Here is a 14,569-nt window from a genome sequence, read left to right on the forward strand (position 1 = left end):
TCTATAAATGTTCCCGCTCACTGGATCCCCTAGTTGTGAAAATTGTACACGGCGACATAACGGCCTGTTTTCTACCTCTCTATATATATCTCTCTCTTTATCTTCCTTTCTCTCTCTCTCTATAAGAAAAAAAAACAAAATTCTAAACCTTGAACAGTTCACCCTCGCGAGTCGGTAGTCTAGGCTTTCATCCATCATGGCTGCGCGTTTAGTCGACAACGTCGTTCTGAAACGCGAAAAGAAATAAAAATGTCGTCCACAAACGCTAAATAAAATAAAAACGTCGTTTTCGAAAGCAAAATTAATAAAATCCGAGGATAACAACGCATGGTTACCAGACTGCTAAACGAGGTACCCCTAAAGCTAGAGAAAACCGGTTTCCATCGCGGAGTGACTAACTGTCGACTCGGGTCGAAACAACAGATCGTTACTAAAAGTAGAAAAAGAAAAAAAAAGGCGTTTGTTTCAAAGAGAAAAAAAAGTAGGCCCATAAATTGCGCGTTCCCTGTTCTGACAAGAAAGCAGACGATAAGGAACGGAGAAAAATACGAAACGTATGGTTTGTCTCTCGTGGCACGCTCAACGTGTACGAAACTGCTCTCCTTTATCATACGTCGGCCCTGCTCAATACCGCGTAGACGACAAGGCCCGAATCTTTCACCCCCAAACGTCATCATTGGTGGACTCGCGCAGCGCCTGCGGCTTTGCGGCGACTCTCGCCGAACTTCAGCGTGTTTGCCGCTTGGGGAGGGTCAGGGATCCACTAAAGATGACGTCACGGACAGGCCTTGTCATCTATGTGGAATTGTCCTGCTTGTCCAGCCTGTGTTGCGACACCGGCTCGAATCTAGTCAGGGGCAAACAAAAAAAAACATCTGGCCGATATTTTTGTACCAGAATAAGTGGCTTCGTTCAAAGACCTCTCATTTCTGCACCTAATATGGCCCAACTCTCATGGTTTTTGTTTGTTTTTGTTTGCGTAGAGAATTACGATTCAGCAATAAACGTTTGTTTTTAGTGCAAAAAAATGCGGGTCGATCTGTTCTATCTCGTGTCGCTCTTGCGTCCATGTCTGTGGCGCAGTTGAGGAATAGAAACGAAACGTGAATAACCTGTGGCATCACCCGTATGACGGTAAACACACGCCCACACTCCCTGCCTTATGTTCATTCAACGGAGTATACCTTAAACAGGGCTCCATAATTACAGGGTTTATTTTTCTTCGAATTCGGGCTGGGGGAGGGGAGGGGGGGGGGAGAGAGAGAGAGTTCGAAATGTATTTATTGTACTAGATCAACGTGTCTCAACTTTTCTTTTCTTTCTTTTTTTTTATGGTTAAAACAAAAATTGGTGAATATCGGGGTTTGTAATAATTAAAACAGCGCACGGGCGTGGGATTTCATAACCTCGATGGAACACACGCGTCATCCAAATACTTGAACAACGTTCCGGTATGAATAGAAAAATAAAACAAAATAAAAACTGTAATTCCCCTTCCCCCCCCCTCCCCCTAAAAAAACACAAAAAACAGCTGTCACGTATACGGTTTAGTGTGGGTTGTGCTCCTGATGATCCCAAGATAATCCTGTAGACAAATATTTATTCCCGTGAGGCGTTTATTTTTCTCAGTCAAAAAAAGCTCCAATTTTGGGTGCTTTTGGTTTTCTCCGATCTTCACAACACCCGGCTCGGAAACGGGGGGGGAGGGGTATTTTTTGGATTTATCTGTATATACCGAAGGCAGTGAACCCTAATTATAATAATTACAATGTAAAAAAAATACCGACCCGGAATAGCGACATTAAAGTGACGTCATCAGCTTCACGTGATCACGTAATTTGACCAGCGTTCGCTAATCGTGGCGGGCGATGTCACGCCCTTCAAATTTAGCATATTTCGTCGACCTCATACATGGATAGATAGATACTAACATCTGTACCCTTTATAACGGGCGGTACCTAGCGCCACCTAGCCTAGAAACTAAAGACCAAAAGTGTGATTCCTCCCTTCGGACTCCTAAACCAATTTGCTTACCCTTTGCAATTTCGTAACTATCACCGGGCGGGGTGAGATATAACCAGGGTGATCTTCGGGGGATTAAGCAAAAAAAACTAAAAGCACCCCACTCCCTTCCCCCAGGCGAGGGAGGCATCAATTTTCCTCTTCGGTGGTCCATTGCGATAAATCATTTTCAAAACCCATAGAACAATATTGGAAGCCGTGATTCCTTGGTCACGAATCACGTGTTCGCCAAACGCTGCCGCAGCTCTCGTGTCCAGTGCGCCATCTTGGTACGTGCCCAAGCAATGGCGAATTCCGATAATTGGTGCAGCAACTATCCTAGACGGCGCGCGCTTTTGAGAAGGTTCTAAATTGTGTCAGCGTCGACACAGCACTCCTTCGCGGGTAACGCCTTGCTCCCGTTGGCCGGCGTAAGCTATCACGTGACCTCAGTGAGAACCAATGGCGCTGCGGTCACGGACCAATCGAGTGCGCACAAAAAAAAAAAGCGCAGCATGGCGGCGCATTTACCGCGTGGAACTGGTTCAGTCGGTGATAGCAAAGCACAAATACGACGGGATCCGTCACGATGCACTTTTGGCAGTTGAAGATAGAGTATGCAGGCGAGCTCGTTGATTGTAGCTGCCATAGACCCTTTCCGGAATTGAGTGCCATCTGGTGACTCAAATGGCAGTTTTTGTTTTACTATACTAATGGCGGCAATGAACCTGTAGTGTGCAGTATTTAATGGGGCACCGTCATCTTAAAGGTCAACGGTAAACGAGAATGTGCACTTCCCTACAATTATTTTTCAATCTCTTTTAGTGTCGATGGCGAAACAGATGCAGCCAGTCGGAACGAAGCGCCAACCCACACAGACGTCTTGATAGAGTTCTATACATCAAGGGCCTTTGAAGCCGAGTGTGTGCTACTAACACATTGACTGCGACCAAGTTAGAAATGAACGCTTACGCAGCTCTTGCGTCCAATTCCTGCTTCACGCCGCGCTAACATCTAGAATGTATAGGCCTCGAATCATCTCCTTAGGAGCATCTTTAACTTCTTCCTTCATCAGTAAACCGAAGGCCGCCATTAGTATAGCACATATGCCGTTTTCAGATGATGATGATAGTGATCAAAGTGGCCAGACTGAATTCCGGAAAGGGTCTATCCTCATCGGATTTTAGCTTCGTTTGCGGTCGGACGTGAAGGGAAACGTAATATCGGAACTAATCTGACGAACGCTGCCTGTGAAACAGGCGGTAAGCTTCACCTCAAGCAACGCGTATCTGCAGAGAAGCAGCCCCTGGGAGCACAGGAGGTGGTCGTATGGGGTTCAACTCAATGTCACCTAGAGGACAAGGCCTGCGCACGACGTCATCGTTGGCGGATCTCCGACCGGCCGCCAAGCAGCAGAGGCGTCCGTCTTGGCGTCGCAGCCTGCTAGCGTTGAGCTCGTCGTGAGACGCGGCACGACGCGCTGGCGCCGATGCTGACGCGAGCTAGGCAGCGGCGCGTTGATCCACTCGCGATGACGGTCGAGAGGAAAAGGAACAGGCCTTGTCTTCCAGATGGTGCTGCGTCACTCCTATGTCGTCTCGTTCTATCACCTACCGTCCCGCTACAACAGGAGCACATAACAAATGATCATCCGCTATCCCAGTATGAAGGCATGTTTGCACCATCGGAAATGGGTGAAGAGCGAATCCCAACCAAAACTCCTTTTTTCGCAATTTACGTAGAATGTTTTACCCCTGATCCTCCTGGTACTTAACTACACGAATAACTGGCGAAGAGTTTCGGAAGCTCCCCTAATACGACCAATCACCCCATATATGTTGGATAGCGCAGCAAGAGGGCCTACTTAAACTGGTACCTTGCAATTTCTGTAATACTTTAAGCGTCCCCTTGTCGGTGGCAGGTTAAAGGGACTATGAAATAAATATTGAGCTTTAATAAATAATTTTACACTTGGATTTTACTAAACGCGTATAATATAGTGGGTTACAAGAAAACTAGTACACGAGGATAAAAAGCCAAAAGCCTGATTTTCGGTACAAAATATAGATATAGCGGACCCTTGTTTAAGTCGTTTTCTTCAAAAGCTTTTGCTTTTTAAGTGTGGTACATCCTTGGTACTTAAAGCACGTAAGGCGACCTGAGCTCACGCATTGGACACGAGCACTGCGTCACTAAGGCATATTCGCTCGTCAACAGTCAATTTATCGGCAAATATGTGGATTCGCGTTCGTGGCCATTGAGTGGCGTAACGGTACTTATCATCTCCTGGGAATGGAAAGTTCCGAGGTGTGCTTAAAAAGCCTGTTGGAGCTTGGAGTCGTCACAGCAGGTGAAATTCTACGTAACAATTATGTGATTTCTCATGTCGCTTTTGAGTTGAGGAGTTAAGCTAAAGAGGAAGAAGTTGACAAATCATTTCATGGTCCCTTCAAGAATTCAGTATATGGTTCGCCTCCCCCTTGAACTATCTGCCTTTTATACCTATTCAACGCACGTCCATCCAAATCACGGTGGAAAGCAACAGGCACGTACGGCAGCGCGTTGATTGGGATGATTCTGCTCGCACATTTAGAGCGCTCCAAAAGCTCCTCTTTTGGAGCGCGCATCTTCGGCTGGCCGATTTAGCTCAAGTTGGTTATCGTCCGCTCGCAGATTTGTGGGAGCGCCAGCTCCCCGGAGCACTTCCGACCGCTTCGAAACCTCTCTACCAAAATTTTCTGATCTTTAGGAAGTCGAAAAAAACGCGGCTGCGTAAGTCAGTTTCTTTCGCTAAGCGCTGCTCACCGTTAGAGCGATCGCCAGACCAGCCGCACTCACGAACCGTTCTGTCCGGTCGGTTGTTTACGCGGTGTGGTGACGGTCAGTGCGTGTACTGCGTCTTGTATACTGGTACCTTGTATGAATCAGGAGTGCAGAGGTGGCACTTGGGCGTGGCGAATTGTAAGCGCTGAAATATGTGATCCCGAGAAGAAAAACGACATAAAGAACGGGAGAAACTCCGAAGAACTAAGCAGGTGCAAGGTTGGGGGTGTTCGTTTTACCGCAATTGATTGTTAAATATGTGCACTGCATGCCGCCGTTTTTTTTCTTGTAAAACAAGGCAAGTACACGCTAGATGAAAACAGTTTAAGTAAAAGTTATGTATTACTTTGCGTTAATTAAACACCAGTAGTTTTATCACCGACTTTTGCGATCGCTATGCCTGCCCCGCCGCTTCGAGATCGCCCAAATGTTTGGGAAAGTAGCGAATCTGGGCATATTCTTCTATATTTCTTAAACAAATTTCGTCGCACAAAAAATTCGCCCGATATGTGTCGGGTATTGCTTTTGCTGCTGGAGAGCACCAGTAGTGATTGGTCGTTGGAAAGTTCAATCGGGTCGTCATGTTCGAAGCTCTAAACTTCGAGTCCTGGCCATTTCGAACGGCGGACCCTCTTCGGCCGGTCGCTCCAAAATTTACGGTTAATATTCCGCTCGTAGATTTGGAGCGTGCCCCACAAAACGGGCTTTCCCCTTCCTCACCAATTTCGGAAACCGATCTTGGTCTACCAGTTAAATTCACCGTTAGCCTGCCACTGACAAAAGTAATTGTGGTATAAACAACCTTGGAAGGCCGACGAAACGGATCGACCGGATGTCGATCTGGAGGCCACAGCCGGTTTGTGTTTGTCGACGGATCACGCGTCCAAGACCACGTGACGCTTTGACGTCAGGGAGTTGTCAGATGACCACGTGAGACGGTGGCAAAAATTGCAAAGGGCAAGTGATCATGTGACCACCTTAGCTTTTTTTAGGTGCAGTGTACCGTTTATCGAGTGAAGCGACTGCTGTGTCAGGAAGCATTTCACTTTAAAGTCAATGACCAAGTGAGCACGGCATGGCGGGTCGTCAAAGCGCCCTGCCTTCAGCACACGCTCCGTGCCTTCCACAGTGCTTTGGCTGTGCGCTCGTGCGCTAAAATTGCATGAGACGCCGAAGCGTTCTCGAAGGCAGGAAGTTCGCGCTGGAGGTGGGACAGCCGAAGTTTCTATATGCCGTTCTTAAGTCATCCGTAACCATAGCCGCGTTTCGGTGCACCGGATAGGGGATCGTTAGCCGAGTGCGTCAGCGCCCGGTAGCTCGGAGAACCTGAGTGAAAGCTCGCGCTGCAGAACTCAGGGATCCTGGGTTCAATCCTCACCCCTGCCCGATCTGGATGAGCATCGTACCGGCACGCACGGTGTGCCACTACTGCATGATGCGCGTTAAAGACCCTAGGCTAGCAGTCGTACTGCACTGGCTAAATTTCTCATCTACAGCGTAAACCACTATTTCCCTAACTCAAAGGCAGACTGACCTTACGTTGTGGTTAATAAGTTCCAGGCTTCCTTTGTTTTCAACACTCCTCTCTCTCTTTCTCTAAACAGGATCGTTAATATGTTTTTTTCTTCGGTGCATCGCAGGTCAGGAGGCGGTGCTGAAGCACCTGTCCATCAAGGAGCTGCTGCCGGCCACGGAGCACTTCATGACGTACGAAGGCTCGCTCACGATGCCCGGATGTTACGAGACGGTCACGTGGATCGTCATCAACAAGCCCATCTACATCACCAAGCAGCAGGTGGGTCCTCCGCATAGTACCGCCAGGTAGAAGGCCGTATTGCTGATTTTTTTACGTCACCTACTGAGGGCCGGCGTGCTGCCCACGTCATACACGGGATCCAGTCAATTTGTTAAATGACAGGTGGTCGAGGGGCAAGTCGTTAAAAGCCAACTTGCCGAACAGGCAACTCCTTTTAGGCTAATTTGAACCGGAGGACTACGTCACTCTTCTGATCGAACTCGCGTTGATTGAGTGCGAACACGAATCCCAGCAACACCACCTAGAAGAAAAGGACTGCGCATGACACGATATTTGGTGAATTCCCGACACACCCCAAGCGGCATAGAGGCTGAAGCTTGACGTATTTTGCCGCAAAGCGTCGAGGCTCTGTTCTACTCCGACGTTGAGCGCAGCGAACGTAGTGTAGCGCAAAACGTGGGCCTTTCATTGACCGGCGACGAGCTGGAACTCCATACCTGCGACCAATCGGTATTTGTGTGCGCTGCTTTACGCCGCGTTTGCCACGCTCGACGTCGCAGCCTAACATAGCCATCAGACGCGTACGTCGTGGCGTCGCCGCCTGCGAGCGTCTCACGAGCGCTGCACAAGAACCTGGAGACGCCACAGCGAACGCGTTTACCGCTTTGCGGCTAGAGTCGTCAAGCCTCAGCCTAAATTGCCGCTTGGGGCGTCTCGGTGATCTACTAACAGCAGTAACCTGGCTCAAAATAAAAACGTGCGATTGTCATTTACGGATAATTTGGATCATAATCAGCCTGTTTCTGAAAACGACGGGTGTACTTCAAATTTCGGGTAGGTATAAATTTAAAGCGTTAAACCCAGGTGACCAAGAATCACGTCGCGTCGGACCGACGCCATGATTTAGCCCAATGCCGTGCTGTTCCGTGCGACGGTTACTGTGATTAAAGGGCTGTTTATACTTCAGCGTTGAGCGCAGCGAACGCAGCGTACCGCAGAACGCGCACCTTTCATTGGCCGGCAACCAGGAACTTGATATCTGCGACCAATCAGTATCTGTGCGCGCTGCGCTACGCCGCGCCCGTCGACGTTACGTTGGAGTATAAACGTACCTTAAGATGCTTGGCGGCGCAATGCGACGCGATTTGTACTCAGGTGTGTTTCAGGCTTTAAGCTTCGAACACGGAAAACTGGCAAATCCCGGTGCACGAAGGTTCCTTTTGACGATGACAAGCCCGTGCGCACTCTACACGAAGTAGCAAGCCAGCATCATTCGGCTCGGTTAACATTTTTGTCTCGCTAATAAACCAACGGTCTATCTCGCTTTCTTTCTATCCCATCCGCATAAACTAAAAGTAGTTTAAAAAGCAATTCGACTAGGCCTGTGAGGAGTCTTTTTGGAAATTGAACGTCTTGGAGGAACAGGTTACATTCAACCAAAGGAGTCAATCATCCTGTTTTACAATATTACCACCTATTTTAATCTTACCAGAGGAAACTTCGATCTAGGATTCCTTTACGCGTCATTGACACCATTAGTGTTCGTTTCAGTGATCAACTTTCTCCAGCGGACTGTTGGTTCATTCGCCCTGATTAAAGAACAGGCTTGGTATTCACATGGGAGATGCTCTTCTGGGAGGGATGTCCAACAATCGGCAGAACCAGCGGGACTCCCTCCCCGACTCCAGCGTTGACACGAACGGCGGAGAACCGAGAGGAATGTCAGTGATATGAGACGCATTTAGCTGTCGCACTCCCGACAACAGGGATCGGTGCGTGCTGACAAGAGTAGAAAAATAGAGGCGTACATAAAACGCCAAAATTTTATTATTACAGCAGCTCCATTAGATCCGGAAGATGAAGAAGAAAAAAAGTTTTTTTTGAATGGGTGGGTTAAACGCAAAGAGCGTGGAACCCAAAATCAGTTGTGTGAGGAGCGGCCTGAGTACGGCATTGATGAATATCGGAGACTCCTTCGGGCGCCTAGGACGATACGCGCAAGAGTACAAGCCACAACAGGTTAGGCGATCCTGATGCCATCGCCGGTATCCCGCAGGTCAAACTTTGTAAAGTTGCTAATACGGGCAATTGCGAAGATGTTCCACATCAAGGCGAGGAGTGTTTGCGCAACCCGAGGGTGCAGCTCCCCACTCCTCCTGGGGTGTCTACGTCAGAGTGCCTCCGCGCAAAGACGTGACGTTGTTACCACGCGACGCGCATTCCGGGTAGCAAAGGGAGGGATATCTTCCTGTGTGAATACCCCTAGAAGCGACAGACGTCATTAACATAGAAGTGGTTGTCATATCTGTACGAGTATATACTAGTTATACTACACATCAACGCGATATGATTACTACTGTTACTAAAAAGCAAGTATCAACGATGAACAGGGAAGCGGCGATGTGGAATCTTTTTTTACGCCGCCGGGCTTCTCCGGTTTGTTTATAAAGAACCGGAATCAAACGACCAAAATCAAAACGACTCCCGAAGCAACTAGTTAGTTTGGCACTACACTCAAGGACGGGATATTGTGCCCCTCTTCTCTCATTGTCCGTCCTCTTCTGGAGTATTTTTTTATATACACTTAGTGTTTTTGTTTTGGTATTGTTGTCCATTGTGTCTAGCGCTTCTGAACCGTGAACGTTGTGTGGGAAGGCACGGGTCTTTGCGCATCACGAAGCAGCAGCATGTTGTTCCGTTTCGGGAAAAAGGCACGAACATCGGGGAGCCGCTTCCAACTTGCGGTCGCCTTCGTAGCTTTCCCTCAGACCGTTCTTAAATATTTAGGAGAAATAAAACGAAAAAAAAAGTAAGAAGCGGCGCCTGAAGACCTCGACTTGAGTAATTAGTCCGTCGCCCGTACGCAGAGCAAACCTCCGACCCTGGCACGGAAACAACGACTGCCCGTCCCTGTTTTTTTTTTTTTTTTTTGTTTTTGTGTTTTTGTTTTATGCCTACATCCTTCGCACGGGGTAGTTAGTGCGCCGTTTGGCGTCCCACCGGGCGTGTCTCTTTCTGTACTCACAAAGCGAGCACCAAAAGCGCGTTCGCGCACGACAAGAAACCCGGTGGACAGCAGCCAGCAGCTACACTTCGTTTCATCTCACGATGAGCCAAGCTTCTCGTATTGGTCGCCATTTTGGTTCGTGGAATGACCAGTTTCTTCTTGACAACTCCATTCTTTGTGAGCCGATCTAAATTCGCTGGTGACGGGCAGCTTTGTGGAGACGTTTCTTGAACCGAGATTTGGCTATTCACACACCAGCGAAATAAGCGTACATCTTCGCACCACCATTGCATGCGGCGTCGATGCTTGAAGGCATTGAAAAATAATTGTTCTGTCTTTAAATAAGCAAGGACGAAAATACCATTTTAGGAGATCTATAAGGATAAGAATGATTGATAAGTTAATTGCATGCAAAGTGCCAAAGACGCTCATATTGGCGAGGAATGCTTTCAGTCCGATGATGCTCCATAGCGATCTTGGTGCGACGGGTTCAGAACGACCATTTTAAAGATTCGCCTGGTGCTGATCGGCAACTGAAACCGATCAGCAAATCGCCTGGTGACGATTAGTCGTCTGTATGTTTGTATCCGTTTGTGTCCGGCTAGCAGGAAGGAAAGGCAATTTTGCTACTTTACCAGGGTCCAGTAACATTCAGCCAATCCAACGCCGTGAACGTGTCACCTGACCACGCATTGATTTCCATAATTTTTACGTTCAAATTCCCAAGGTTTTTTATACCAAAATTTCTCGCCTATGTAAATCTGCTTCCTTCTTCTTGTAGGGGATACTTAATTCGGCCTAAAGGCCGGTTCACAGGGTTCCGTTTTTCTACGTTACCGATGTTATGGGAGCTTACGTCAGCTTACACCGAGAATCACCCTAACATTCGTGCTTCGTATGAGGCGTGGCAACTATGGCTGGGCGATTGATTGATTAACCTACCGATGAATCGATTAATATTTAAATGCGTGCGGAAACGAAATGACGTGAGCGCGAGCTCTCTGCCACTCGCTTCAAAGTCGGCCAGTGAAGAGCGCAATGCGTATCGCGCTCGTGACGTCAGTAGTTCATGCACGGCCAAGAGTACTGCATTTGCGAGCCTTGCCGCTTGGTGGCGTCAGCGCGTGACAATTTCGCCTAGCAGTGCTGTCTGAGGACTGTACGCCCTCTGATCTATACATAGCTTGCCCATAACATCAGTTGCGGCCATGCCGGCATTTTAATGTGCCACGACCGTTCAGTTCACCGTGTTAGTTTGACACCGCACAAGTAGTAGCTCGAGGAAACCAGTAAGTAGAAATAACCATCAGTACCCAGAAGTGGCGGCACCTGAAATTTATGTATAAGGTAACTGAAATACCTATTCTCGATCTAAAATGGGCCGTAAAAATCGGCGCCTGCACGAAGCAATCTAAACTTTTCGTGAAAGGTGTATTTCGCAAGTCCATTTTTTCTGGTAAAATTACAAAACGTAGTCCCCTTTCTGTAAAAAATAGAGCGAAAAAACTTGCCAGGGTCAACGGCGGACGGCGACGCAGACGATAAATGGCGTCGGGAGCAGCGTCGGAAGGTGTAGCCGACCAGCAAAAGAAAGCAGACGACACGCAGACGAAATCCGTTGGCAGCAAAAGCGCCGTCGTTATGCAACCGCTTTTATGTTTTATTTTGTTTACTTTAAGTTTGCTTTTATTGTCCGCAGTTATTTTTAAACCAAACGTACAGCACAAACATTTGATGTTCATTTTAGTAAACCACTGTGGTCGCGAGCAGATCCGATAAGGAGGTAGCGCCATCTATCAATACATGCGCCAAATGCGTCCCGCCACTCGACTCGGTCGTGTGCGTCGCCGTCCGCCGTTGACCCTGGCAAGTGTCTTAGCCCTATTTTTGACAGAAAGGGAGCTACTCTTTTTAATTTTACAAGAGAAAAACGTCCCGTCTTTAAGGCGACAGTTTTTCTTCCTTATAAGAACAGAACCATCGCAATCGTTCGCTTCTCAGCTTTTTGTTTTATTTCCTAATAAAAAAAAAACTAAAAAAAGAAGACATTATTCGAAAACGTTTTTAGTGACTTTTAAATACTCATCTTCGTAAACGACTTAAATTGAAACCTTCCTAAATAGCGCCACTTCACAAGTTATTTAACCGTCAAAAACGATTCTGCCGAGCAAGCCCGTTTCAAGTATCAGTCTCCATACCAACGAAACGCTGCCTTCCTAGCCACGACACGATACGATATGGTGACCTTCCAGCCACCGTACCGACGATGCCGTAATATGGTAATCTACGGCCACTGCTGGAGCAATCACCTCTTATCCGGGAAGACGCTGTGGCTGAACTGAGTCTTCTGCAAATTAATCTTGCGATGCCAGAAAAGAAAAAAAAAATTACAACCGCTCACGGCTCGTTCTCAACCGCCACCGTATCTGCTTTACAGACACGCCTGACCAATAGCACGCGGTTTCGTGCGCTCATCTATGACTGCGCTCCTTCTTTGAGCCTTATACACCAGCACGAGTCTCCCACGTCAGCCCACTGAGATGGCGCTGCCGTCGGTAGTGCGCATGCGCGGATGCTTCAATCTAGTTTCTGAGCACGCGCAGTGCCCATATCCGGTGTGGACAAACGCGGACTTGTTTCTCAACAGCATGTTGGTGTATAAGAATGTTTGCCGCTTTCTCTCATTTCACTGACCAAAGCCTATTTAGAATACAAGCCATTCATTTCCCCGATTTTTTTTTTCTTAGTGGAGGGCGGATGCAATAGATGTTTTCTTAGAAGATCGCGGCATCTAGTAGCTGCTACGCCAGTTATTCAAATCCGCCATTCTTTGGACACGTACTCTAAGCATCTGTTGAACCTGAAAGTTGCGTGAGCTTTCGGCGAGGACTCAGATTCAATCACACGCTTTGTGTCCGAGACATCCGGACCGCCACAGTGGCTCGATGAATATTTGAAGCGAATTGTTTTACTCTTGTTACGGTTGAAATATCATGAGCCATTCCACTCTGTAAAGCTAAATGACCAGCGAAGCTGTTTAACACACGACGCAGACGTGACACAGAATTTTGAACAAAGGTACGAACTATCGCCGCCCCGAAAAGCCGGAGGAAACCAGGCACGCGCGGCGGGACCGCCACCTTGGGAGAGCGGAAGGAAACTAGGCACGCAAGTGCTTGGAACGACGACAAAGGGAGGGCGGTGCGAGGTTTTGTTGACGCACATGAGAAATTCACGGAACCCTAGCGATAAACAGCTTCGATGTAAAATCCGACTTCCTAAGCTTCGTGTGCGACCTCGGGAAGCTCGGGCGGCGTCGTTCTGCTCTGTCACAAACTGTTTTAACATTTCCGTACAACGTCCAACGGTCTCGTGCGATATCAAGATAGAGATTCGGAAAAATGGCAGCCACGATTAATGCGCCGAAGTGGTGCTAGGTGACGCGGGCTACCGCCCTTTTATAAAGGGTACAGCCGTTAGCATCTGTTCATTCATCTACGACTGAACCGTCGTTACACCGAAGCGTAGCCTATTTAGCGATTCGGTCCAGGGCTTCTCAGCACCCGATAAAACCCGCGGTTACATTGTTATGAGTGGTCAGCGGCCGCCACGATTAAAATATTCGTCTTCTATTTTTTGCCCCCGTACCACCGAGCAAGCCGCCGGCCTGAGTGGTCATCGGAGAGCCCCGCAGGGGCAGAAACTGCGCGCACGAAACAGAGATGCGCTGAGGAGTCCGGTGCCCAAATTAGCGAGGAAAGGAGAGACCAACCCCCGCAATTTTGTGCGCGCGCTCGCGCCCGGTATCCGTTCGCTGTCACGTCCCGGCTTGGGTTTCAAACACCGCGTCAGGGCTCAAACACCGCACTCTCCCCCCCCCCCTTTCCACACCCCTTCCTCCCTCTTCAACCTTGATTCTCGTACGTGCGTGCGTGCTCCAAAGAAAAAACAAAACAAAAAAATGCCGGTCTGTTTTGTTTGTTTTTTATTTCTTTTTTTTAACGAATGACATTAATGGAAAAGGGTATCAGGGACAACGGCTCTGCGTGACGCGGCGGCCCGCACGTTCTCCGCTTTATTTGAGGCCTCTCATTTTTCCCACGAAGCCGACGTGAAAAAGGCGACGCTGGTCTCGAACGAAATTTCATTAGTTGTCCGCGTAAGAACCAAAAACGTAGAAAAGGATTGAGGAGAGATCGGAGTATAATACCTTATATCGGGCTCCTATTAGAAATCTCATCTCGCGTAACCCTATCCGCAGATGATAACGTTTACCTTTGCAAAGCGACGTCGCAAATTTTTTTATTAGGTTCCTTTTATTATTATTTTTTACCTTTCGTAGCCCTTTGTTTCATTTCAAGTTTTGTGGGAGAAGGCAGTGTGCCTCAATTCCAGAGTGTTTCCAACCGCTCGATCGTAGTCGCGTGTTTTCTTGGGCCACGTTTGGAACAAACAACGCGACAGCGCCACGCATGCGCACTTGCGACCGATCTGCGCATGAGCAGTCCACCATTAAATTTCGAACGCTCTCCGTAGTGATGAAAATAATCCCTGGAGAAGGGGAACAAGAGGGACAAAGGACAAACATAAGCTCTCCGTAGTCTCAGTTGATTCATCTCTTAACTCTAGGCTCTCTGGGAGGAGGTGCCGGAGGTAAAAAAAAAGAAAAAAAGCCGGGCGCATTTTCGACGGCGACGGACGCCGAATCGTTCCGAAATGTGGGTTTCGTTCAGCGAAACCCAAACCCCTTATATCGAAACTCTAGCCTCTTGATGCTTGAATACACGGGCAAATAATTTTCCTAACGACGCGATCAAATATCTTTTTCTCGGTGTAGTCGATACGAAATCAAAATTGTCACGCCGCAAAAATTATTCCACCTTCCAGCAAAAGAGGCATAAAACGATACCACCTACAAGACAAGGCCCGCGCGTTACGTAATTTTTAGTGGATGCCCCCCCCCCCCCCCCCCCCCCCCCCCC

At 48.1% G+C, this 14,569-nt stretch overlaps 1 protein-coding gene across 1 annotated transcript in view; it reads left to right on the forward strand.

The window, feature by feature from the left end:
* The window catches only part of LOC8039840 (carbonic anhydrase-related protein 10), a 314,647-nt gene that overhangs the window by 290,984 nt on the left and 9,094 nt on the right, over window positions 1-14,569 (forward strand). Inside the window, exon 7 of the mRNA XM_042289702.1 lies at window positions 6,465-6,619. Within this exon, the coding sequence (XP_042145636.1) occupies window positions 6,465-6,619 (155 nt within the window). The remainder of the gene's footprint in view (window positions 1-6,464; window positions 6,620-14,569) is intronic.

Source organism: Ixodes scapularis, unplaced genomic scaffold, assembly GCF_016920785.2.
Source record: "Ixodes scapularis isolate PalLabHiFi unplaced genomic scaffold, ASM1692078v2 PGA_scaffold13__105_contigs__length_92229423, whole genome shotgun sequence".
Lineage (NCBI taxonomy): Eukaryota > Metazoa > Arthropoda > Arachnida > Ixodida > Ixodidae > Ixodes > Ixodes scapularis.